Source organism: Gorilla gorilla, chromosome 2, assembly GCF_029281585.2.
Source record: "Gorilla gorilla gorilla isolate KB3781 chromosome 2, NHGRI_mGorGor1-v2.1_pri, whole genome shotgun sequence".
NCBI classification, from domain to species: domain Eukaryota; kingdom Metazoa; phylum Chordata; class Mammalia; order Primates; family Hominidae; genus Gorilla; species Gorilla gorilla.
The window spans coordinates 39747187-39774497 of NC_086017.1; the positions used below are offsets into that span (position 1 = coordinate 39747187).

At 34.3% G+C, this 27311-nt stretch overlaps 1 protein-coding gene across 8 annotated transcripts in view; it reads left to right on the forward strand.

Annotated features, from left to right (window-relative positions):
• Positions 1–27311, forward strand: part of RBMS3 (RNA binding motif single stranded interacting protein 3) — a 754317-nt gene that overhangs the window by 628003 nt on the left and 99003 nt on the right. For 4 of the 8 annotated variants that reach the window (XM_004033784.5, XM_031009629.3, XM_055383255.2 and 1 more), the window contains exons 9-10: positions 1840–1936; positions 4190–4240. In XM_004033784.5, the coding sequence (XP_004033832.1) occupies positions 1840–1936; positions 4190–4240 (148 nt within the window). The remainder of the gene's footprint in view (positions 1–1839; positions 1937–4189; positions 4241–27311) is intronic. The other 4 variants (XM_004033785.5, XM_055383257.2, XM_055383256.2 and 1 more) reach the window with 1 other exon arrangement.

Here is a 27311-nt window from a genome sequence, read left to right on the forward strand (position 1 = left end):
CTTGAGATTCATCATGTTGAATTTTTCAGTAGTTATTTTCTTTTTATTGCTAAGTTGTGTTCCATTGTATTGATGTGCCACAGTTTATTAATTCAGAGGAAGGACATTTGGGTTGTTTCCAGTTTGGGGCAAGCATGAATAAAGTCTGTATAAACATTTGGATTAAAGTTTTTCCATAAACAAAAGTTTTTTATTTAATTTTGGTTAGTATGGAGAAGTGGCATTGCTGGGCCGTAGGGAAAGTGTATGTTTAACTTTAAAAGAAACTGCAAAGCTGTTTTCCAAAATGGGTGTAATGTTTTGCTTTCCCACTAACATTGAATGAGAATTCCACTTTCTCTGCATCCTTGTCAGCTGTTAGTATTGTCTTTAAAAAAAAAAACAACTTTGTATTATCTCTTTTTGTCATTATATCAGGTGTATAGTCAGTGGCTTCTTTTAAACATCACAACTATAAATTTAAGGGTCTGGTGAGTATGGATAGTAAGAATGTAATGTATGATGGGATAATTTTTTCATCCACGCTGTTTTTTTTTACCCAAAAGAGTATGATCTTATCAAATCATTGTTAAGAGTTAAAGTACATTTAAGACTATAATTTAAGTACATTTAAGACTGTATTTTTGCTTGAAGACTTTTACAGAAAATAAGCTTAAAGAATTTATTCCTTGAATCCTGACAACCTTGAATTCTAGTCCTCCCATATTTAATGGGAGTCTCATGGGATGCTTTCTTAGAAAGACAACTCATGAAAATCTCTATTTAAAATATCACTGACCCCTGAGGTTGGATGAAGTCTTTATCCCATAAATTCCAAGCTCAGTCATACTATTAAAAAAAACCATAGTAATTGAGTTTTGCTAAAAGTCCAATAAAGCAAAAGAATTATACCATTATTTCTCACATGCATTTTTCCAACCTATCCTCACATCGCTGACATACTCCATCTCAGGCAACCTGGTTTTGTCTGTTCTGTGGCTGGCCACTCTAACCTTTCGCTTACCAGTAAGACATAGGGGAAACACAATTTAAATTCTGCTGAAGGATTTGAGCATTCAGTAACTCATGGACTCTACAGTATAGTCTGAGCAGAAATGGACATTTCACTGATTTTCACATCCAGAAGCTACCCTTTAATAGATCTCCAGGAGAATCATCCCTCCTCTGATTTGTGAATTCCTGATCTTGTAGCATTCTACAGTTGTTCAACGAGGGGCTCTGGAGGACTAGAAAATTCAGTGCTTTTTACAGAGTCTATAGGAGCCTATCACATAGGTTCAGTGTCTCTGCCAGTGCCTTGACTTAATCCAGAAAACATTCCTATTCCAACCTCGATACAAATTGTCCTGTTGCTTCTCTTTTCATGGAGAAAGTATTTTCTGCATGAGGCCATGGACCTATGCCTAACACAAAATATCCATAACTTTCTAGGAACTGGTCTTTATTTCCTGACAGAAGACATAGATGCAGTTCCTGTATTTGTAACATCAGTCACTTTTGTAAAGCTTGGTGCTTTCATTTTGTCTTTCTTTCAAAGCCTTTTAAACAACACTCATGGCTTTTCTCCTCCTGCTAGTGGGAGGCAGTATTAAACTTATCTGGCATAAGAAAGATTTTGTGCAGCTAATTTTATCAGATGACTCAAAGTCATTTCATTCAGAGCTACTTATGTCTCTTAGTGGAATCAAATAATGTAAATCTCCTAGACGTTCTTGTTAATGGTTGGTGGAAAAACGTGCGGGTGGAAATATGTCTTTCCCATAGGTACTTGATAGCATTTGATTAGAGGCCAGGCATGTAGCAGCTTCGTGAATCTTCCTTTTTGTTTTCTGTTTGCAGATTTTATTCTTCACCGTACAGTATTGCAACCAACCGCATGATTCCACAGACATCTATCACGCCATTCATTGCTGCTTCCCCTGTCTCCACATACCAGGTATGTCCGATTTACCTGCACCTTAGGAGATATCTTTCTTGCAGTAATACACTATTTAGAGGCAAAAAGGACACAGTAGAATGAAAAGAAAAAAATTCTCATACACTTTAATCACATCTTAATGTAATAATACTCAAGTTATGAGTTAGCCTATACTTTCAAGAGCCTGTTTGCATCAATTCACTGGATAATAAAATCCACTATGCTTTTCATTCTTCCTTCTGAGTTTTCATGATTATGCTACTGTCCAACCAACCTTAATACAGCTCTCTCACCACTGGGAAATTATTTTGTTTGTTGTCTGTTATTTTGTTTGTTCATGTTCCCTATTGTGTCTTTTCTAAAAGCACATTTCTAGCAATTCCTTCACTCACTCCAGGATATTTTATCACTGTCATCTCATTTTGTCATGGTTGTCCTGGTAAAGCTACACAGATAGATGTTAAATCATACTTCCCAAGAAACAGAAGAAATTATCAAAGTGGTAAAAAGTTGTTCCTATTCCCTGCTCTTATTTCGTTCTCAGTTCCAGAGAGACCAAAAGAGACCTCAGGGGTTCCGCATGTTGAAATGCTGGAAAGTCTGAGACTCAATGTGTGTCCTCAACTAGATATTATAGCCAGTTAATTCCAAGTACATAGGTGGATTAAAATAGTCACACTTCTCCCTCAAACAATCCTCCTTATTTTATTCCTCTGAGTTATTATGTATGTGACATTAATCTCCTCTCTACCTAATATTGTTCTTCAAACAGTTCTTCCAATTCTAATTAGAAAATGCCTATATATATGCTGCATGTAGAAAGTGTCTAGTGTCATTTCTTAAAAGTTTGTAGGGAGAAAGAGAAAGAGAGAATGCAAGCGTGTGTATGCATGTGCTTCTTGAATTTTGCAGCTGGTGGGGGTGGATGTTATATAATGAGTAAAACTGTAATGATACTGATGCTATTAATTCAGTGAAGTTTTGCCTTATTCAGTCACTATATACTTCATTTCAGGATATCCCAGCTGTCAGAGAATCAAACTTAAGACTATGTGCACTTTTCCTTAACTGATTCCCCCCAAAGCAGATCATTTTCTTTCTTTTTCTGCACTCAGATTCTTGAAACATATCCGTGGGCAAATGGAATAGATTTTCATTTGAATTACATTAGAGGGTCTCTGAATGGCTGATTTCTTAATTGCCTTTCCTTGGGACCCATGAGGCTATGTGCAGGTTCTGTTCAGTTTTTGTTCTTCCTGCAGGCCTGCCTGGTTGTAATGTGCATGTGTATGTGTGTGTGTGTGTGTGTGTGTGTGTGTGTGTGTGTGTGTTTCCTTTTTTTTTCTAATCTTGGCCTCTGTTCCAGCCAAGACCACCCATTAAGCCACAGTGTAGAGCACTTTGGTGACATGAATAAAATATTCACTGAAGAGTGATTTTACTTGGGAGGGCTCATAAGTGGAATTTAACTCTAGCTCCCTTTTCTCAAAAGAAGAGATTACAGCAATGATCTATGTTGTTGATTCTCACCTTTCACCAGGTTTTTTCAATCCAAAGTGTTTTGGCAATTCTGTGTGTGTGAGTATATAAAAAAAAAAAATCTTCTGAGTTCTCCACGTGACATTCAGCTTGTACGGGCTGACTTTTTCATTTGGCTGACACATGGTACATTTAAGAATAGTTGGCTAGCTGACATACTCATTTTTATGTGTTATACCAATTACCATGAGTGAAAATAATTACAAACTTGCTTAACTTGGGTTAAACCTAAATAACTGCCCCAAATTTTTGGTTTATCTCTTTAGCTCTTACCACAACTTTTACCACTTGGACATATTTCTAAAACGGGATCACTTGAGCATTTGAAGTTACAACTGATGACAGAAAAAGAGAAAGTCTTAGCAGTCAACTCTTGCTTCCTTCATTACTTGCCAGGACATCCCTGAAAGCCGATCTTCAAATGGTCTCTGAGGCCTCCTAAAACTTTAGCGTTCAACATCAACCTCAAAATATGCTGCAAGACCCAGCCTGGGTCATGTGGGCACTGAAGTCAGCTCCACTGATAGGGGAAGTTGCTTTACCTTTTACCTTGTTTCAGGGACCAATTTAATCAAGTCCAAGAATTCCCTTTTTACCCTTGGTTTTGAACACGAATTAACTGTAAAGTCAGGTGGACTCCACTTTCTTATGACCTAGTGTGACTCCACTGAACACAAGAACCAAGTTCTCTCTATGATTGCTTTGTGCTAATAAATGCTGTTTGATGCATAGGTCCAGAGTACTTCATGGATGCCTCATCCGCCATACGTTATGCAACCAACAGTAAGTGTTCTCAGTCACCTGAGGCTAATATTTCTATTATCCAAGTACAAGCTTTTGGAATGCATAGAAGCTTTGGGGTAAAGCTTTTGTTATATTATGTAACTCGTTCAGGCAGCCATATTCTCCAGATAAAAAGCTGTTCCTGAAATTCTACAAAAGCATGTACAATAGATAGCTAGAGATCAACATAGACATAGAATCAGATAAAGAGAAAGGGTGAAAAAGCAAGAGAGAGAGTGCGTGGAAACTTTATTAGAAGAAATAGCAATCAACCATTCAAGCTGAGTCTACCATTTCTTATGCATGAGGAATTTCTGCTTTATGCAGGAACTCAGAACTCCGGACAATTAAATTTATTCTACAAGGAAACTCTTTGTTTCCCTTCTCTTTCTGATATGCTTTTCTTTCTTTGGCCACAGTCTGATATGCTTTAGGGACAATTTGGAGTATCATAGACAAGTTCTGACTTGAAGCAATATATTTCAAATATGAAGGTAGTTGTCTGCTAATAGATGAATTTATATAGATAGATGGCAAGGTGTGTAAATATTTTCATGTTAATTAACTATAGCAGTTTTCTTTTTCTATAGTGGAAATTTTCTCTCTGCAAAATATTCAAATTCTCTTTTCTACTTGCTAGATTTCCCATTTTAAGGCACAATATTACATCAATTCCAAGTGAAAAGTATGACATATTACATTAGAATCTAGACTGAAGGCTAATGATTGCATTTATCTTTGCCTAGGTCTTCCAGGGTTTCTAGATCTGTAGAAGTGCGAGATAGAGATTTCAATAGCAACACACTCATGAGAGTGTGAGGCAGGGGAAAGAGCCCTAGACTGGAAGTTGTGTGACAAGGTCTCTGGTGACTCTTCTGGGTATGCTCTCTGTGCATTTGTTTCCTTTTCTGACACTATATACTTAATAGTGCTTTTGTGAGGATCAAATGAGAGATCATATGTAAAAGACAATGTAAAAAAGTATACATGCTATGCATTATTATTATCATTGTCCTCATTATTATTGAATGTGTTCATTATACAAGGAAGAAGCAGTGCTAAATTTTAACCCCTTTAGAAGATAAATATAAGTAAGTTAGTATACATTAAAGACCAGGGAGCTAAATACGCAGACATCCATTTCCTGAACTCAGAAAATTAGAGAATCTGGCTTTCATATCTGAGCAGGGTCCATTTTATTTTTTTAAATAAGGAACTTTTCATGTTGCTCCAAACATTTTGATAGTTTTTTTATTTAAAGAATAAAATATATGTAGTTTACCACAGCAGAACTTTGTACCATATTTTGCAAATCCCTTTATTTACTATTATTTACACACCTTGAGGGCTTTCTGAGTTCATCTAGTCTATGTTCTATAAATCATACCACTATGCAACAAATCCAGGCTACACTTTTCTGTCCAAGTCATAAGGTAAAATTCAGTTTGCGCTGCCAAAGCAATACATAGCATAGCAAAGACTGAGCCAACGGAGGAAAAGGAAAGAAGTCCTGCCAAGTTCTCAAAAGGAGACTTTCTGGAAGGAAACAACCACCTTCTAAAAAATATGTTCATCCGTAAAGCACTAATACTAACTTAGTCCTCATACTGAGTTTTAACACCATCTCTTTGTGGCCAAAAGGAGTGCACATCTGGCAAAATCTGAATATTTTACCAGATGTCAAATTATGTAAGATTCTTCAGTACTTCCAGATCTATTAGGGGCAGGGAAGATGGTTGTATGGGACTTTATTTCAGTTGTCACTCAGGACTTTTACAAAGCTTTTCACACACCTCCTTTTCCACCCCAGTACAGCTTCAGCCTCGTGTTTGCATGTATTATTTCTGTGTGTGTATTATTAGTGTGTGTGTATGTGTGTGTGTACTTTAATTTGTCCTTTTAGATTTTCCTTGCTGTGGCTACTACTCAGAGCTGATATCATATCACTTCCCATGACTAGATTATGCATCGTGCTTGAGCTTAGGCCACTAGGTTTAAATGTAATGTTTATGGCTGGGGTGGATTCCTGGAAAAATAGAAGTGGCTGGGCCACCCACCACTTTGCTATCTTTTAGATGGAGAAAAGGGCAAAACAGTATCATGGAAACACAGAGTTTGTACCATCAATCATTTCCCTGTGATAATCTTGTTGGCTGTCCATATTACATAAGTAACTTTACCCAACTGGCTTTAATTTTATCATCAAAGTGAGGGTAAATCACCCTATGATACTAAAATATAAAAATATTCAAGCCATCTTAGACAACAAATCAAAAAACCTGAATCTGAGAAGAATTAATGAGGAACTTGATGATTAACAGCATGGATTCTTGGTTGAGCTCATTAGGATAGGAAACCCATTTTAGCAAGGGGGTATTGAGCTATTTACGTAAACTTTCTGAGCCACAGTTTCTCATCTGTAACATGGACATAATAATACACAAATAATTATGTTTTGTTCATTAAATGAAATAAGGCATTAAAGCTCTTAAAATAATTTCTGGAAAAGAGCAAACACTCAATAAATTATTATTATTTAATTATATTAGTAGACTTCTCATTATGCTTTAAATTATCCCAGTTTTATCAAATGAGTGTTGTTATAAGCAGAAAGTTGAAAATAAGCAACTTTGTTTGCGAATCTTCTATTTCTACCACATTCATAGTGCTAATTACCTTACTTTGCTAATGAGTTTGGTGGAGAGACTCTGTGACTATAAACAAGACAAATTGCTTACATTGGTACTTATTTCACTTACTTTCTAAACATTCAACACCCAAAACTTAAAAAAAAAAGCCCATTGAGAATCTCCTTTTTTCAGTAACTGGAGACTACTTTACAAATAAATTCAAGGTGTCAAAATCTATGTCTCAAATATATTGCCCATAATTCCAATTTGCTTGCAACTTTTCTTCTCTATCACATTTTCTCTTTCCTCACTTTATGATAATTTCATGCATGAGGTTTCATTGTACAGGAATATACCTCCCCTATCACCAAACATGTACACTGACTCCTGAGTTGGAGCTAGATGTATTGCCTAGGCTAGAAGCCCTTTGGGTTCTCTCTCAGGCTTGACTTAAAGGGCTCTAATGTCTCAACGTGGTTTGTATCTGAAAACAATGCTTCCGTAAAGTTCTAAAGTAGAGCACAATGTCCTTGATCTCTTTGCTAGGGAGGTTGAATGGGTAAACTGGAGGGGCAACAATTGGTAAGAGAGAAATGAAATGGCACAGAGAACTAAAGGGAACAGTAAAGGCATGAAAGAAGAATAGAAAACATAAGCATATAATTTCTAAAGTTTGCCATTTAAGTTTGTTTCTTTGTACATTTAATTTTCTAAGTAATGTGCTTGTAGATTTAGAAAAAAAATACTCTAGGAAGAAAGGATAGATGTCTCTTTGCATGGATTATAATTCTGATGTTTTGGAAAGAAAAGAGATTTCTGTTACTGGACCCTGGGAACTTACTGGATCTCCTGGAAAGCTGTCAAACCCCACGTAGAGAAGCAAGAGCATTTCTGTTTGCCTTTTGTTATTGTTCACCTGAATAGACTCTGAGAAGACAGCACTGTTGGACTAAATTAGGAATTCCCTTTTTGCTGAGAAGAAGTAAAAATGCTGACTTTGTCAATGTAGTTGGTTATTTGCTTCTGCTTCTCAGCAGACGTCTGTACTGCATGCTGAAATCTCACCATTGCACTGACAGAATTTTAATAGTTGATGGATTGCACCAAATACCTACTCTACAGAGCAGTATGTTACATTGCAATGTCATATGAATACACAGTTGAAATTGCTGTGTTCCAATACATTGGATATTTTGTTATATCTGTATTACTGACAAGGAGAAAAGATGATAGTTTTCAAGAGGAAGCAGAGTTCCACTTTCTTAAACTTTATTTAAGCTCATTGGAAGCATAAATCTTCTGTTCTTGATATGGGTAGTGTTATATCATCTCAAGGAGAAAGGTCAGCTTTCATTTTGACTTAATTACAAATTGGTTATCTAATTACAGTATTCTAAGAAATGCAAGATGCCCTTATTGAATCAATACATGATTTGTTGCCATGGCAACAAATGGCAAAAAAGTTGCAAGCAAATAAAAAATTATAATTGTTATGATTAATGAACCCTGAGTTTTCAGCTAAAGAGAAAATATAAACTTCTTCTTTACAACCAGGCTGTTTAAGAAGCCCCAGAATACTTAATTTGGTCATTCTTTGCCCTTAAACATGTAAGGCCTAAGGCCTAGTTTTAGAGTTGTGTCCTTCAATTTTGTAGGTGTGTGTTTTGAGAAGGCATTATCACCAAATTTGCCCTAATTACTGTAGTCCTGGCTTTCCAACCGTTAAATATAACTTCAAAATTTTACGATAATTTTTCAAATGTAATCTCAGCAACTTTAGTAAAATAACTTTAAACAATGAAATGCAAGGCTTATAATTCAAAAGAAGTGTATAGAGTATAAAAGATTTTCCACCTAGGATCCCTTCATTCATCATTTCTATTCTCCGGAAATACACATTGTAAACAAAATCAGATATTTCTATCCAGTCAATTTTATATGCATATGAAAGTATATATTTGCATGTGTGTAAATGTGTATTTTTAATATAGAAACAATATTACTCTACAAATGTTGTATTACGATTTGCTTTATTTTTCCTCAATAATAAAATGTTCTGGATGTCAATAAATATGAGCCATATATAGATCTATATCAATTTTGATAACAGCTCCATTATCACTATTGTATAAATGCACCAAAAGGTGTACTTTCTTGAAAACTCAAGACAGTAATATTATGCCCTAGTGAGAAAACATCTGTCAGATAAGTTACTGACACAAAAGATATTTACATTTTAAAATTTGATATACATTATTTTCAAATTGCCTTTTAGAGAGCAGTTTTTCTTTCTCCATAACCTCAATTAAAAGCAGGTAATCTCAAGTTTTAAATATTTTGTTAATGTGGTAAATGTCTCACTCATATTTTATTTTCATTTCTGAATCCTATGAGTTGAGTTGATTTTCACGTGTTTATTGACTAATTTTGTTTTCTTTATCTCTGAACTTCAAGTTGGTTTGCTTTGCTTAGTTTTCTTCTGAGGTACTGATCTTTTCTTATTTATAAAAGATCTTATTACAGTTAGTAAGTTTATAGTGTCATAGATAATATAAATATTATCTCAGTTTACTTTAAATTTTAATTGTATATTTGTCATGCAGATTTTTGGTATTTATGTATTCAAATGTATCAGTCTTTCTTTTAGAACAAGGGTCAGCAAACTTTTTCCGTAAAAAGCCAAACAGTAAATATTTTCTGTTTTGTGAGCTATATGGTCTGTGTCACACCTACTCAATTCTATGGTTTATTGTGAAAGCATCCATAGACAATACATAATGAATGGGTGTGCCTTGAGTTCCAATAAAACTATATTTACAGAAATAGGTATGGCCACATTTGACTCACAGCCTATATTTTGACAACCCCAGCTTTAAAGCATCTGTATTCCATGCAAAATACCTTAATCACTATAGATTTAAAATGCCATATGTTTTCTTACTATGCTTATAGTAAATTTTGTTTAAAAATGTTGTTACCTTTGAAGTTTATTTTATAGCATGAGATGAGATTAAGATTCAAAGTTTCATTTTTTTTATTTTTTTCCCCCAAACGTGGAACCAATTGCCATAACAAATTTTACCAAAGAAGCCCTGTATATTTCGTCCTCTGGCATAAATTTTATGCCAATATTTATCACATAATAAAATCTTTTTATCTTTGTATCTGTTTTCCAAATGCTCTTCTGTCCTGCTTCTCTATTTCCTTTGAGCATTGCTCTATTTTGACTACTATAACTGACAATACCTTAATCAGGGGTGTCCAATATTTTGGCTTCCCTGGTCCACATTGGAAGAAAAATTGTCTTAGGCCACACATAAAATACACTAAAACTAATGATAGCTGATGAGCTAAAATAAATAAATAAGTCTTATAATATTTTAAGAAAGATCGTGAATTTGTGTGGGGTCACATTCAAAGCTGTTGTGAGCTGCATGCAGCCAGTGGGCCACATGTTGGGGAAACTTGCCTTATAAACTGATAGGAAATGTCCACAATATTTTTTTTATTGTTTCTCAAAAATTTTTCTAGCTATTTTACATTTTCAGATGAACTTTAATGTGTTTTATGAAGTTAAAAATGTACTAAAATTTCAAATTATATATTGACTTATGGGAAATTTAAGAATATGACATATTTACAACACTGAATTTTTCTATACAAGAAAAAGAACTTTTCGTCTACCCAAGAATTCTTTTATGTATTTTGGATCACTTAACGGAGTATCAGGTTTCTGCCATATGTATTCTATACATTGCTTAATGTTTTCCTGGCATCTTAGTATTTTTGTTATTATATGTTTTAGTTTTTTGCTGTGGCTATAACAAAGTTGCACAGACTGTGTAATTTATAAAGAAAATAAGTCTATATAGCTCACAATTCTGGAGGATGGAAAGTCCAAGAGCTTGATACAGGCAGCTGGTGAGGGCCATCTTGTTACGTCGTAACATGGCAGAAGACATCACCTGGCAAGAAGGCAAAAACAAGAGAGCCAGAGAGAGCTTCCTTTTCTAACAAAGCTATTCCCACAAATCTAATTCCATGGCAACATTAATCCATTCATGAGGACACAACACTTATTTCTAATGTGTAAGTTTTGTAACACATGAAATAAATATTCTTCGGCATTGTAATTATAAAAATTTTATTATATTTTCTCATTGATCACTTTGGTGTATAAAAATGTATATACTAATTTTATTCATTTAATTTTAAAAATCTATTGTTCAAAAGTATTGCTGAAATTTAGAATATATACATAAGTTAAAATATGCATATAAAATACCCATTTCCTCTTACCCAAAGATTAGTACAGTTAATATCTAATTTTAAATGTTTCCAGATGTTTTTCTGTATTTATATCAATATCTACCAACTTATCTATATCTACAAACATGCATGCATACAGTATACCCATTATATATATCACATGTATGTGTATATACCATTTACCAAAATGATATCAGTCAAATGACATCACACAATATGTGCTATTTTCAGTGAATATTTTCCATTTTTCCCAGTTGAGAAATTTTTTATCATCTCTCATCAAATTTTCCCAATTGAGCAAAAATGTTATTTACACTGGTTTACCCAATCCAGGAAGCAATCAGTGACCACATATTATATTTGGTTATTGGGTCATTTAAGGCTCTTTTAATCTGGCAGTCTTTTTTCCCTTCCTGTTCATGGTTAGCTGTCCTGCCATGTATCCCACTCTTGCAAAATGTTTGGTTGATTCTTCATGATGCTGTTTTGCCTTTTCTTCTATCTCATACATGAAACAATTTTTGTAACCAGTTATCTTTCTGAATTCCCTCATTGTTTTCAATCGAATATTTAATTCATTCTCAGCTTTTCCAGGTCATCAAAAATAATATAATTTTCCACCTGATTTTAAATCTTTATATTTCATAATACATTTTCTGGCCAAATGGCTTTGGAATGTATCCTTTGACTTATTTCTTATCATAATAGAAATGCCACTATGAATTATTTTTTAATTCAGGTATAGATGTTGAACTTAATCAAAGTTTTTTTGAAACTATTGATATTATTTTCCTTTTGCCAATTTTATTGTATTAATATATTTGTAATTAATTGTATCATAATTTTTAATATTTTCCTAAGGTAGAATCATTCTGCCATCAACTCCATTTGGTTATGATATATCCCTGTTAAAAATATACTTCCGGATACTTGTGAATAGTTTATTATCTTGGCCTCAGTTTTTATTAATAAAATTAGTAAGCTATTTTTGTCAGGTTTGAATATTCAATTAACAAAGGCTTTATAAAGTTAATTTGGAATAATTCCTTTTTCTCTAATTACAGAAACAATTTTAAATAGCATTGAAAAAATCTCTTTTTGGAGATTATAAAATCTTCATACCCAAGACTATCTTAGTTTTGGGGAAGAGATGCATTTATTTTACCAAATCCAGTTTAAAAAATAATCTATTACTCCAGTCAGACATGTTCTCAGGAGGCTAAAACTTTATAATCTGTTTAAGAATTTGTTAAGGTTGGCCCGGTGTGGTGACTCAAGCCTGTAACCCCAGCACTTGGAGAGGCCAAGGCAGGCAGATTGCTTGAACTCGGGAGTTTGAGACCAGCCTGGGGCAACATGGCAAAACCTTGTCCCTACAAAAAATACAAAAAATTAGCCAGGCATGGTGGTGCATGCCTATAGTCCCAGCTACTTGGGAAGCTGAGGTGGGAGGATTGTTTGAGGATAGAAGCTCAAGGCTACAGTAAGCCAAGATCACACCACTGTACTCCAGCCTGAGCAACAAAACAAGACCCTGTCTCAAAAAAAAAAAAAAAAAAAAAGAGAATTTGTTAATAACATGTATGATCATGATCATGAAGAACTCTGATTGTTGCATAGTTGATAGTCATGTTGCTGAATGATCAAATCAATTGGATTGTGAAATGCCACGGTCTTAACAAAATTAGCATTATCTTTTGCTCCATGACTAGTTGTTGATAATTAGATCATAGGCCATATAGTTCTTAAGTTAAATGTAGTACAAAGTAAAAATAATCAGTTGCCAACTGCCTAATAAGGAATTTTTAGGTATGAGCAAGTTGTAAATCAATAATTTGTAATTTTTAAGAGTGTATAGAGTTTTTAATGCCCTTGATTGTCATAAAACTTGAGGAATATTTTCCTCACATGCTCGCTTGATTCAGTCTTTCTTTCCCTTAGCCCTTAGCTATACCAATCATTGACTCCTCATCTTATAACATTGAGAAACTTGGGTTCAGTGAAAAAAATCAACAAATAATAAAAACAAATATTCTCGAGCATCAAATATGTGTGTGATATTTTTCTAGATATTATTGGAAATGGAGGAGAGAAAATAAGAAATAATTTGTCCTCAAGACTTGAAATGTAATTGTAGAAAAACATTATATGCTCAGGATAATTTAATTGAAAAGGTACAGTTGAAAATTTGTCAAAATTTTAGTAATTATATAACCTAAAAAATGAAGAAGCCTCTGTGAACAGTTAAGGACAGGGAAGAACAATGACATAAACATGACCTTAAAGGATGGGTGATGTTTGTGGGGCTAAAATGAAAAAAGGAGAACATTTTAAGTGAAAATAATACACAAAAAGTATGGGAGGAGAGTCTCAAGTTATTTCAAAGGGGGCTACGGGGGGAGCAAATAGCCTGCCTTAAGTGAAATGTTTATATTAGAGAACGAGGGAAATATTTGGTTGGAAAGTTAAATTGCTACGTATTGAAGTACAACTTTCATGCAGTCAAATCTGGCAGACTTTCCTACACATTTTTTATTAGCTTGACAATCCCAGTACTATTGTTTAGAATTTAAGTTTACTTTGAAAAATGTAAAACAGAAAGAGTAGGTTATGTCACTGATGTGTGCGTAAAAGTAATAATATGCAGTGGAGTAATGTATGAATCAATTATAAATAGAAAAAAATAAATTCTGCTACGTTATGAAATGCCATTGTACAAAGTCTTTGTATATAAAGTCATTTTATATTCCTAAATAATTTTGGAGGTAATGTTTATCTTCCAAGTAGAGTTCCTGAAGGCTTCCTGCTGTCTGAGATCCCTGCCTCCTAAGCACAGGAGTGTCTAGGGGCAGTGGTAAGTCTAGAATCTTTTGAAATACAAAAAATATGCTTTAATACATTTTTTAAATTCTCAGATAATGGTGGTTGGAAGCTGCCAAGCGCTAGGCACCAACACATCTCCAGAGTACATAGGAATGGATGCATCTATTAATAGATGGCCACTGTTTCTATACCCAGTAACGTAAAAATTGTCCCAACTGAAGTATTCTAGGTCTGTTACTGTGGGAGTATGCGGGTGCATGTGTGTGGTATGTGTGCATGTGGCCTATCTTTCTGCATGTGGTTTTCTGTTATTTTACTAACAACCTTTAAAATGAAAGACTAGCTCAAGACATAATGTGTCACTTTTTAGAACAGCAGGCACAGCATTCTGGACATGACACAATTGACAGCTGCTAAGAAGAAAAATTTCAGTCATACATGATCTCCAGTGTGTCCTTGGATAGTATTTAGAATTTCTTCATTACTTCATCATTAGTAAAGCAGAGTATCACAGCTTTGCCAGTTCCTTCATAAAGATGTAGATGACGTTACTTCCTTAATAGCTATTTAACATATTAAATATAATTCAAATAGAAATAATGTTAAATATCCAATCTATTAAATTCTTATTTCCTAAAGAAAGAAAATATGCAGCTAAAATAAAGTCCTTGTCAGACTTTCTAGAAAACAGCAAGTTACCAGGGCAACAATCATATAGAGGTAGGGTAAATCATTTATTTTATAAATGTTACCAGGGTAACAGAAACTACTCGTGGAAATCACTGAAGGATTTAGGATGAGAGTACAGATAGACCATGGAACTATTTGTTCTTTCATAGCACATTGGAACAAAATGTCCAAACATATTTAAAACTTTTAACACTTATGTGAAGTATTTGGGTATTCATTAAATAGATGATCATAAATGGGTTCACATATTGAGAGTATTCTCAAATATCAAAAGATATTATTTTTGATTTCTTACTGCTCAGTATGTCATTGGGATACTTTATTTTGCTCTGAATTTTGACTTTGCTAGATTAGTTCTAGAGAACCTAGTTATTTCTACCTAGGTGCTATGTCTGCAATTTAGGATCATGGTTAATGGTGTTGATTAGCATGAGGCTTGAGTTTTATAGGTCAACCAATTAGGGTGTAGGAGGGAGGGAAGTAGTTAATGGAGAGAAAGGGAAAAACTATACATATACATATATATGTATATGTATATAATTTTCATGTGTGTGTTTGTGTATGGCGTGTACAGATTAATCAGGTTTGCTTAAAGAATTATGGAGTTTAGAGTTACATTTTTCAAAATGATAACACAAATACAAGTAAAATGCCTTTAAACTTTTCTACTGCCTAAGAAGAAACTTACCAAAGATAGGAATTAAACTTACATTTTTCTCCCTGTTTTAGAACAATTGGTTTCCCTCCCAATAAGACTCTGTCAGAAAACAAATAATTCTAATATCTTCATCTATGGTTAACAGTTAAGGTATGTGCAAAGTCTATAAGCAGTAAAGAGGAGCAAGTTACTCACTGTGGAGGGAGTAGAGGAATAAGAACAAGGCTTCACGGAGGAGGTAACTCCTGAACCTGGTTTTGAAAACTAAAAGGAGTTTTTTAGACCAACAAGTGTTGGGTGTCAGGCAGGAAGGGTGCTCTGAGCAAAGTGAACAGTAGATTGTAGGCAGGGTTTTGGTCCTATTCACCATGTGCTGCAGCTGGTGAACATCTAAGAGAAAGCAAGGTATTTTTACAGGCTACCAGGTGCCTCTAACACTGGGGCATATGCATGACATTTGTGTGCCCTTCAACAGTTCTGCCACAGAAGGTATCACTTAATCATGATTAGGGCTGTTGTCCTATATTCCATTAAACATGGCATCTTCTCCTAGAGTTCCATTTGCATTTCTAGGCAAAGCCTCCTCACCAATATCCGATGTGCCCTTTCACAAGTTCTCCACTCAGAGTTGAGTGTAATATGCAGAGAATGTTATTGATATTACTTGGGTATCATAAAGTAATCATTATAGCCTCTGCACAAGGCTAATTAGTTCTAATTATCTGAATACCCCAGGTGAAAGTGAGATTTCGACTCCCCTCAGAACCCCAAGAATGCATAGTGTCTCATCATTTGACTGTCAACAAATGCTTCGTTGCTAAGTTATTTAAACAATAAAGTAAGATGATAGAGATTCTAAGAAAAAATACCAGAACTTATATGTCTACATGAGTTTCTTTTTTCTATGCGATGAAATTACTTTGGGAGGCCTTTTCCATTGATGCCATCTTAGACTAGGACATTTTAAAAATTTATTCTTTGGGAATAATTTTCAGAGATAATTTATTAATCATACAAGTAAAACAAGTTCATCAGGTTATATTCACATGATAGAAAAATGGAGAAATACATACATAATAGATAGATAGATAGATAGATAGATAGATAGATAGATAGATAGATAGAATGGGTGGATAGATGATGAATGAATGGATGGAGGGAAGGATGGATGCAGGGATGTGGATGGATGGATGGATGGATGGATGGTCAGACAGAATATAGGTAATAGATATCCTGGGACATGACAATAGTTCTTCTTTCCCAACTACAGTATAATTTTATTATTTGAGAGTTTATTCCATATAGTTCGCAGTATTTCTCCCTTTCTATTTTGTTCTAAATAAATATTTGATAATAGGTTACACTTTATAGACTATTTCTGCATTGGCAAATATTAAGACACAAGCTTCCAGGTGCCGTTAGGCAAGGATACTGACAAAGGTTTCTGAAGAAATTAAAGACGTGCATCTTCTCTGAAATCAAACCCAACTTATTAGGGAAAATGATGCTAATATTAAATTTGTCTTTGTAAGTTTGATCATTAAATATTGTCATTGCCAATAAGGAGGTGTGTTAAAAACAATTTAGGAAAATTTCTCTTATGTTCATAATGTAGTATTCTAATTCCTTTTCAGTTGCAGATTTGTTTATATCAGCTGAAACAACTGTGTTATTCAGCGTAATGTCTTAATTGGCAGTTACATCTGTAGAGAGAAACATTTTCTTGTGGACATTTCTTTTATTAACTCTCAATAAAAGCCAAGCACATGTTAACTTCCAATTTTGTGAAGAAATGTATAGGGCAACTACATTAATATTCTTCAGGTATGTACGTTTCCTATAAACTATCTTGATATAAGAATGACTCAGTAAATCCAATTGGCTGACATGTGGCTTTTTTGGTGTTTATTTAGTCTGAGCCAGGATGTTATTAAATTTATACCATCTGATTTATAGTTTCATCTAGGTATAGGCTATTTTACCTCTCATGGAAAAGATGGCAAGATTGTTTAGTTTGTGCCAGAATTTTCCTTAATAAATGTCTTCAAAGCTCTCACAGGAGCCCAAGCATGTACACAGTTGGGATCTAGCAGTTCTGTGCTGTTGAGTGCTTGAGAGGCAAATTTCATCTAAAATATTGAGGGCAGGCATAAGGCCTCTTGGCTATCATCACTAGGTGGCTCATAAAGTGCTCATGACTTCAACAGTACTAGACTCTGATGCACTTGCCAAGATGAATCAGGTGTAAAATGTACTCTGTGGTAGCAAACGGAACTAATAGAATAGAACTATTTGATGTGGACCATGAGAATTTAAAAGTATCTGCATAAATTGATGATTTGGCATCAGATAAAGCTGATATCAAACCATTCTGTCTGACAATAATTACTCAATATGTTCAGCAGACTCTGAAATCTGCACTTGAGAAATGACAGAAAAACTATATCATCAGCAGAGAAAAGATCTTCTTGCTGACCTAGGAAGGCATACAAATAGTTCAGCTGGCGTCACACCGTTTATGTATAATATTTTACGAATTAGGGTGGTACTTGTTCCCTTTTATATCACTTAACATAAGTATAATTTCATTGCACATAACTGAGGAGAAATAGTAGAAACAAGCTGAGAAAACTGAAAGCAAATTCCAAGAAAGAGGATTAGTCCTCATCTATGTTAAAAAGAACATTGTGTTCTTGGCTTTATTTTCTTATTTAGCATAGAGAAAATCAAGCTAATTATCAACTTGGGTTCTGAATAATAACCTTAAAACTTCTATTGAGAAGAGAAACCTTTTATCAAAGAGTTATTCTTAAAAGGTTCTTAATCAATACACATTAGAACCATTTCTGCATAACAATGTTGTATATTAAAAATCAATTCTTACTTTCCGATAAAGGCTTTTATCTTAAGAGTCTTGTATCTGTAAGTATTTTCAATCAATACTGAAAAATCATTATGCTTCCAAGTTTGTGTTACATGATACATGTCTAAATACTCAGATTCTGATATCACACTCCAAAATAATCTAACTTTCTGAGATGCATATATGAAATTTATTTCAAGGAAGTGTTTATATTATACATGGCATGAACTGATGAATGATTGATGGATACTACATACACATTACTGTCCATATATGCTGAAAGCTGACCTCCATTATAGATATTATTTAACCAAAAGACTGACATATACATATAATACAAATGTGTGTTTATATGAGATTATTCAGAGTTACATTTAAAGACTGAACACTGTTAAGATTTGTGGTATTAATTAGTAAGGAAGAGAATATGGTGGATGCATGGGTCAAAACTGACTCTAGGAAATTTCAGCCTAGGTGGCTAGGTAGAAAGTGGTGTCCTTAAACTGAATTAGGATGTGTAAGAGAAGGCATAAGTTCAGGATCAGGGATATGTAGTTCCTTTTGGGCATGTTGACTTTTCAAGGCCAGATAAAGATTTTCAATATGTACCTCCAAATACAGGTTTGCCACCCAAGAAGGGTAGTAATAGACTTATGAGTCATTTATTCCTGTTGGAGAGAATAGATGAGATTTCTAGCAAATCGCTTACTTTTCATAGTAATTATCATGCTTGATCTATGCAATAGCTAGTATTGTGCATATGATGAGGTTACCTTAAATTTACTAGTCTTATATGTACTAAATTAAATGCTTGCATATGCCCCTTACAAGCAAGATTGTTGAGCAACCCAATTATGCTTTTTCTTATACCTATACTGTTATGGCTAATTATGTATTGTATTTCATATGTCTTTTTGAATTAATCAAATGTATATGCACTTGATGTTTCCTCTTAGGGAACTGACCACAGTGATAAGTTAGGAAAATAGAGATACTTCAAATTAGAAGAAATCTTAGGAGCCCCCAGTGAAGTCTAGCAGTTGATGTAAAGGTTTCAGAAATTGTCCTGTGTATCCGTGAAAAGCTGTTTCATTTCCATTTTGCAAACATTTCAGGAAACTTTTTTTTATTAAATTGTATTTCTTCCATAGCCACTAGCCCAGCTAGTGGTAGAACAACAAAATTCGAAAAGCACAGCAACAAGCCTCTGCCTAGTAAAAACCAAGAAAGCAATAAACCTTTGCCAAGCCTATAAGAAAAATTTAAAAGTCCACCGTTTATTTATCTTGTTGTTTAGATATATCTGTCTCATTGTTAGTCATTGTGAATGCAGGGATTTATAAATCCTACACTATTATCACTGGAGGGTTCCCACTGCTTTTAGAATAGAGTGTTGCTAAAAAAAAAAAAATCCATTTCTTTTACTTTATTGACAAGAATAGATTATTTCAGGCTTTGCTGGATAATCCCATCTTTGGCCTTTGGGGCTTTAAACTGTATTTTTCTCTAACGTTCTGGTTGATGCTGGTAATGAGAACCACTTTTACTGATTATAGAAGTATGAGCTCAGAGTGACTCACTAATTCCAATGTGTTTCCAGTGGCCAACTTGAAAAACCTACATAGGGGGATGTGAGAGCTAAATTACTGAAGAACATCATGTTTTCCTGTGGGGTTTTTCCATGCCCTGAATATTTTATACATGCTTTTTGTTGGTGTTTTCTTCTCTGTTCTATTTGACATTTTAAAGAGCAGAAGTTTAAAGTAAGTTTCTTAAGAATCCGTAACAGTACGCCCGTATCTCCAGACAAATGTTTACGAATTGGATTGTGGCTCAAAGATTTAACTTTCCTTCATGTCTTTTTCTAAATACAAAGTTCAAACCGAAATTGTCAAGAGTGAGGATTCATTGACAGACAATCAGCAGGAGGTCCTTTTAGTGGAATATTACCTGTGATACAAAACGATTAAACATTTCAAATATAAACCTTTAATCTGTGCTATCTAATTACTGACATCTGAACCAGTATCAAGGAATTTGTCACTTTTTCACTTTTGTAATTCTAACAAAGAAAAGAAGCAAGAAACTTAATTCTGCATCTGGAAAAAACTTCTAATGCAAAAGCATGTAGCTTTAGTCTTTTCTCTTGAGATGGACTAGGATATGTTCCCTGTATTTCTGATTTGTAATGATTCAGCAAGGCAGCTCTGTTACTGCAATCACCCTTGCTTATGAAGTTATGTAGACAGTCCCATGTAAATCAGAATGGTCCAACCATTTGATCATGTCCATTTCTATTACACATGGTCAGGCATATGATGAGAAATGTTCTGGCTAACACAATTTCATCTTATAACTGTCCTAGAAAATGAAATAAATTGTTACAGCATTGGTTTCCTAGCAGGGCCAAAATTATGCAAGGAGGAAAGCCCTTCTACTTTTCCTCATATCCCTGTACTCTCTCTGATAAATCTTTCTCTCTTTCCCCCTCTCCATTTACTTTTGGTGCTATACAGATTCAATTTATTAGACAATTACTAAATTACCTCATATTATTGCTTAAAGTGTATCTTCTCTTCTTTAATTTGTTAAGTTTAATAATCTCCAGTGAATATCCGTTAAAGAGCATATGCTTTTTCCCCCATTTTGAATTGTTAAAAGTCATTAGAACTAGGATTTAGAGCCAATCTGAAATCAGCTAGATATTCCTTGTATTGCTTTTATTAGAAAACTTATTTATTGACTGTTCAGGGGAAGGACATATTTGTCCTAAAGCAGGCTGTTAATTATCATGAAAACTTACCTATTGGCTGTTCAGGGAAAGCACATATTTGTCTTAAAGCAGGCTCTTAATTATCATATCAGTCTAGCCAATATTGTGATGGAATACTGCAAGTAAAGGAGAACCAAAAACATGTGGGTTGTATTTCCAGAAAAATATATGTTATAAGAGAATACGAAACATGTGGATTGTATTTCCAGAAAAAAATGTATGTGTATTTGAAAATTAAAGATTCCTTAGGGGAAGAAAAATTTGTTTTAAATTTTATTAATCTCAAGGTATTTAAAAATCCTCTGAAAGAATTTTAAAGGCTGCAAATTATAATTATCATGTAATTAATTAATTCCTGAAATGTTTTCAGCAGAATCAAGAATATTTCTGTTGCCTGGACCTTGGAAGAATGACAGCAATGAAAAAGTTCATATTCTTTGCCAGTTTTTTTCCCTTAACACTGAAAATGTTAAATTGCTCTATAGTTAGTGACTTATTGGAAAAATGAAACCAGAGTCATTCATTCCTCTATTCATTCAACATACATTTTTTGGGTGTCTGCTATGTGCCAGGCACTGCCATTCTATATTCAGTTAGAATACAAAACCAAACCAAAAAAAGATCCCCTCTTCATGGAATGTATCTTCCAGCAGGGGAAAAATAATTTAAAAACTAAAAATGCTATGGCAAATAATGTTAAATATTTGGAGCCAGATTTTGGTAAAAATAGCAAGCAGGTGTAATTTGTCTTTAAGAACCCCAGCCATTATTTTCAACATCTTTTCTTCCCACTTGGCGATGTCCTTCCTTCAAGACGCTTAGATGTTCCAAAAGGTCATTCTTTCTCTCTTTTGCTTTTTCATTTAAACAACATTTAAAGAGAACCCACTATGTGCCAGATATGTGCTGCACCATATTCAGAGATTTAATGCAGTATAAATTATGTATAGTCCCTGTCTTTATGAAACTTCCAGTGTATTGGGGAAGAGGGAAATCAAATCTGTATTTTAAGGAATAAGAAATTAAACTGGCCATACATTCTATTAAAGAAAGATTCATGGGACTCTAATCTCATGCGTGTGTGTGTGTTTGTGCATGCATTTGGTGGGATTCTCTTAGAGAGGGTCATGGGAGGCAGAAAACAACCGTCAACTCCCACTAAACTAATAGTGGATGCTTCTCCCAAAACCTCTCCTGAAAAATTTGATCTGGTTATTAGCATCTTGGGGTAAATGAAGTTATCAGTAGACTTAAGTGTGTGCAATATTTTTCCTATTACTTTGTAACAAAACGTTTGTGAACCTTCTAGAAAATTCCAGGCATCAGCAAGAAGTTCATTGGTCTTTTGGGTTTGGAGTCTTCTGTGCTTTGGAATAATGTCCTCCTTATTCAGGGTACAGAGAAGTCCTTCACTCTGTCTTTTCATGAGGCAATTATATAATATTGTATATACTATCACAAAAGATTAACCTGAATATAACAGGATAATGTATTTATGGATGAAGGAAGTGAAGCTCAGAGAGGTTAATTGTCATTACTAATATCACACAAGTTGGTGGCAGAGCTGGGAAAGGTATGTTTCAATTCAGTTAACACCAACTCTATTTCATTATATCTGGCTTGATTTTTTCATTAAATTTTGATATTTCAGGTTATATAATTTAACCTAGAGTAAATCAAGTTGGCAGATTAATAAAAAATTATTATTGGATTCTTCCGTATGTGAAAGACAAAATATTAGTGTGTTATCTATGTCCTTTAATGCCAATTACATTAGCATATGAAGTAAGATATTTTTTAATATTTTAGCAATCCTATCATTATATCTTAAGTGCAAAGGAGTTTTATGATTTAGCTAAAAGCTTTGATTTTGACAGACATGTTCATCCAAATACTATCATAATTTAATTCTTTCTGTCCTAAGGTTAGTTAAAACCTTTGATCTGACAGGCACATGCATCCAAATGTACCATAATTTAATTCTTTTTGTCTCAAAGTTATGTTATGCTGGGTGATATGTCTGAGGTAAATATGCCTTATTTTTAATGTTCATAATCACCGAATAAGACCCACCTTAATATTATAAATATTGTAGCGCTATTTCAGGTTATCAAATTAATGATACTGTTTGCACTTTATAAAAAGTAGATTAGATAACTATGAGAAAATTCTATGTAAGTATCTAAAACTATATGCTAACATTCTTTTCAATTTCTACACGTAAGATAGTTTATTATTGCAGCATATAATTAATTTTGAGCATTATACAACATTTTTATTTAATTTTTTAAGATGAGACTTTTTTCAAAACCCTACATATTAAGTCTAAAAGATCAAAGAACTCTGAATCAAACCCAAATTGAATAGTTTCTTCTAAAGTAATAATATTTTGTCATTTTCCTTATATTAGATATTATCTACTTGTAAAACTAAAAAGTTATAAAAACAAGCAAAAAGGTTTATCTTTTTTCTTTTTATATATGCTTGAATTATTTTTAAAATGAGAAAACAATTTTTAATAAAGGTGGAATATTTCCTACTCTTTTAAAGAGTTTTTCCTAATTAAATTTTAAAACTACTTAGGAAATTTTGCTTATAATCCTGCATTTATGTAATGGCATTGAGAATAATTTGCCAAACACAGACCTTATAATACTACAGAAACAAATCCAGAGAGCTTTATTGACCAGCTACTGACTCACTAAATGAAAGAAAAAGACCATTCCCATTGAAAAATAATATCAATATTGAATTATCCATCCATGGCATGGGGGACTACAGCATCTCTTCCAGGAAGTCAGAGATGGACAGGTAAAATGCAGAGCCAGAAAAAGAATTTCTCATAAAAGAAAGTAGAGAAATTAAGCTTTCCTGGAGGAGAAATGCAGCTGTTCGAGCTGTGGAATTTCAATGCATGCAGACCTCACATCTATCTCATATATAGGTGTGTATACACTCGCTTCATGTGAACTTTGTGAAGTCAATCATTGCTCCATTTGCTAATCCCAGTTTTAATTTTTGTCAGCTGTCCCTCTATATTTTCAGTGCAAATCCCTGTCTCTTTGTAATTATAACCAAAACATACATGTGTTTAATCACCTCTCTATCTTGGACAATTTTTGTTTTAATACTTGGGATGCCTTCATGGTGTAGGCCTAGGGAATCCTGCCTTGAACTACATTCAAGGGGCAGGAATTCTAGCTGCGGATTCCATTTCCCTGTAAAATTATGCAGCCCTGGCTGCATAATGCTGTCACTGCCTGAAGCAGCTGCTCCTGCTGCTTTCAGCATTGTACATTGTCAACTTTTCTGTCACTTCATTCACAAACTTTGCTCCCACATTGTTCACATAATCATCTCTTTGCTTCTTCCTACACCCAGATTTTAAGGAAAATAATTATGAAATAATTTGGTAGATATAATACGATTTTAGAGTAGTAACTCCAGAACTCTTTAGAAAAGCCAGTTGTTCCCTTATTGATCTCTCTACTCTTTTTTTAACGTACTTAGGGAAAAATTGTCCCATGACTATTTACTGCGGGTCTGACTCAAGGGAAAGGTCATGCATGGCAGTAATAAGAAGCAAGATCCTCACAGACATGCTGAAAATTAGCCACATGGGGTTATAATCAAACCAGATCAAGAAAGGTGACTGAAACCAAATAAAATGAAATGTGAATTGTCATTCACTTTTGCTGGTAAGTTTTGAAATTTGAAATTGACCAGCAAATTTCCTACTCCTCTTGTGTCTATAAACTGAAAAGCTGGGAAGTTCATTTATTCCTTGACTACTAGTAATTTTGTAGTATGAGTAAATTGGAAAGTATGATTACTGTTCTTCACAATGTAAATGTTTAAAAGAATGCCAAACTAAGCACTGCATTTTATTGTTGTTTTCCAAAGCCATAGGTAAATAAAAATAGTTTTCTGTTTTTCTGGAATTTTTGCACACTACTACTTTCATCCAAAAAACAATGTCCTAAATAGATGATTTAACCATGTGAGTTCACGCTATAGCTGTGTCACTAGGATGGGGTGAAATCATCATTTCATATTTGGATATATCCTTGGAATATAATTTTTTTAACTTTGACAACTAATTTCCTGATTTGCTAAAGCCCCTAATGAATATACATAAAATAGTTAACTTAGATACCTCAGATAGGCCGGTCATGGTGGCTGACGCCTGTAATCCCAGCACTTTGGGAGGTGGAGGCAGGCAGATCTCGAGGTCAGGAGATCGAGACCATCCTGGCCAACATGGTGAAACCCCGTCTCTACTAAAAATACAAAAAATTAGCCAGGTGTGGTGGCACACGGTCTCAAAAAAAAAAAAAACAAAAAAAAAAAACCTCAGATATGATTATAAACCAGTGAAGTTTTAATATTTTTAATTAAGTTTAAATTGTGTACATTTGGGGGTGCTGTGTAAAAAATACATTTTAAAAGGAAGGTCTTATACTGAGGCCATTGGATATTAATATTTGTTGGGTCTAGCCTATGAAGAAATCATGGAATTATAATTTGACTTTTTGTTTTGGTTTGCTGTTGTTGTTTTGAGATGGAGTTTCGCTCTTGTTGCTCAGGCTGGAGTGCAGTGGCGTGATCTCGGCTCACTGTAACCTCTCCCTCCCAGGTTCAAGTGATTCTCCTGCCTCAGCCTCCCAAGTAGCTGGGATTACAGGCGCCCACCACCATGCCTGGCTAATTTTTTGTATTTTTAGTACAGACAGGGTTTCTCCATGTTGACCAGGCTGGTCAGGAACTCCTGACCTCAAGTGATCTGCCTGCCTCAGCCTCCCAAACTGCTGGGATTACAGACATCGAGCGGCCGCACCTGGTTTAGTTTTTTTAACCCTTTATAAAATACCCACTATAGTCAGAATAGCCACTCAGAATATGTGGGTTAGCTGAATTTGCTATCCCGTTGCCATACAAATGCTAAAAGCTATCAACTGACAGACTGTTTGGCAGGGGGTTGGGGGGGCGCTGGGGGAGCAGGAAAAATTGTCAGGAGGAATAACACAATAAAATATTACCAATCAATTAACCAGTGAGTTGACAACTGGCCTTGATCAGAGCTAAGGAGAAAGAGGGCTCTCCCTATAATGAGATGTGATTAACAACAGGCATTACTGAAATGTAATTATAGCCAACTCTTCAGAGATGAGCCATCCATGCCTTGAGACTTCAGGGTCTCAATAAAGATAGAGGTATTTTTGTTCTTGATTACTAAGATAACAATTGAGCCATGTTTTTAGATGCAATCCGGTGTGTCTACAAGTCTTCATCATATTTTGAGCTATTTCCTTCCTACAGTATGTTTTTCAGCTTGATACTCAGTGATCTCAGGCTTATTCCTGGGGACCCAGAGCCTCCTGCTGAAGCAAAACATCCAGGCTTGCTCAGCATAGACAGTCCCTTAACTTACAGTGGGAGATGCAAGTCTTGTGGCTCAACTGTGACTCTAGGAGTTGAGTGGTAGTAGCATCACCCAGTGAAAATTTCAGACTAAAAAAAGACAGAAAATGACATGGCATCTCCAATAATGTTTACTTTTGTGGAAAATTGTAATCTCCTTGATTACTTTATATTGCATTTTTGAAACTTACTCTATTATAGCTTGTTAAAGTTATTTAACTGTAATTTAACTCTAAGTAATTTCACAGCAAGATATAACAGAAACTCAGCATGCGTGAATGGATGAATTAATGAATATTCTTTATTCTAAACACTGTACAGTACCAAAATATCTTTTAAAAAGTTATGAAGGCTCTAACATTGCAGAAGGTTTGGCATATATACTATAATTTGAGTACCCCCTCAGTATTTCAAGTTGACACAATTCTTACTACTAAAAGTATTGCTTTATCAATTTCAAGCCAGCTAAGATAGACTTCTTTAAAAACAGATCAATTTTTGTTTCTAAAAATATATCCTAATATCAGGGTATTATTCTACCACAGAGAATTCACATTGATTGTCTATCCATTTAAAACAATATAGTTATAGTCTTTTCACAGTATTTCAAAGAGTTGGATAAGCTGGTGGTGTAAACATTTCCTCGTGGGAACTTTATACAATGAAAAGAAAATAAATGATTGATGCATACTCAAACTAATTGAAGTGGTACTGAGTCAACCAGATGTTTTCACCTGAATCATGCCCACAGATGCTATTGCTTCATTAACCCTTAATCTAGGGATTACCTCCATTGGCTAACTCGATGACATGTGAGGGTTTCAAATAAGATTGCCTCTCCCTTGTAACATACATCATAAAGAGAGCTTGTTTAGAGACAGCCTACCTCCTACCCTGAACATGTTTTCAAGGAAGTGATCAGGGCTGTTTGTTTTTCTTGCTGT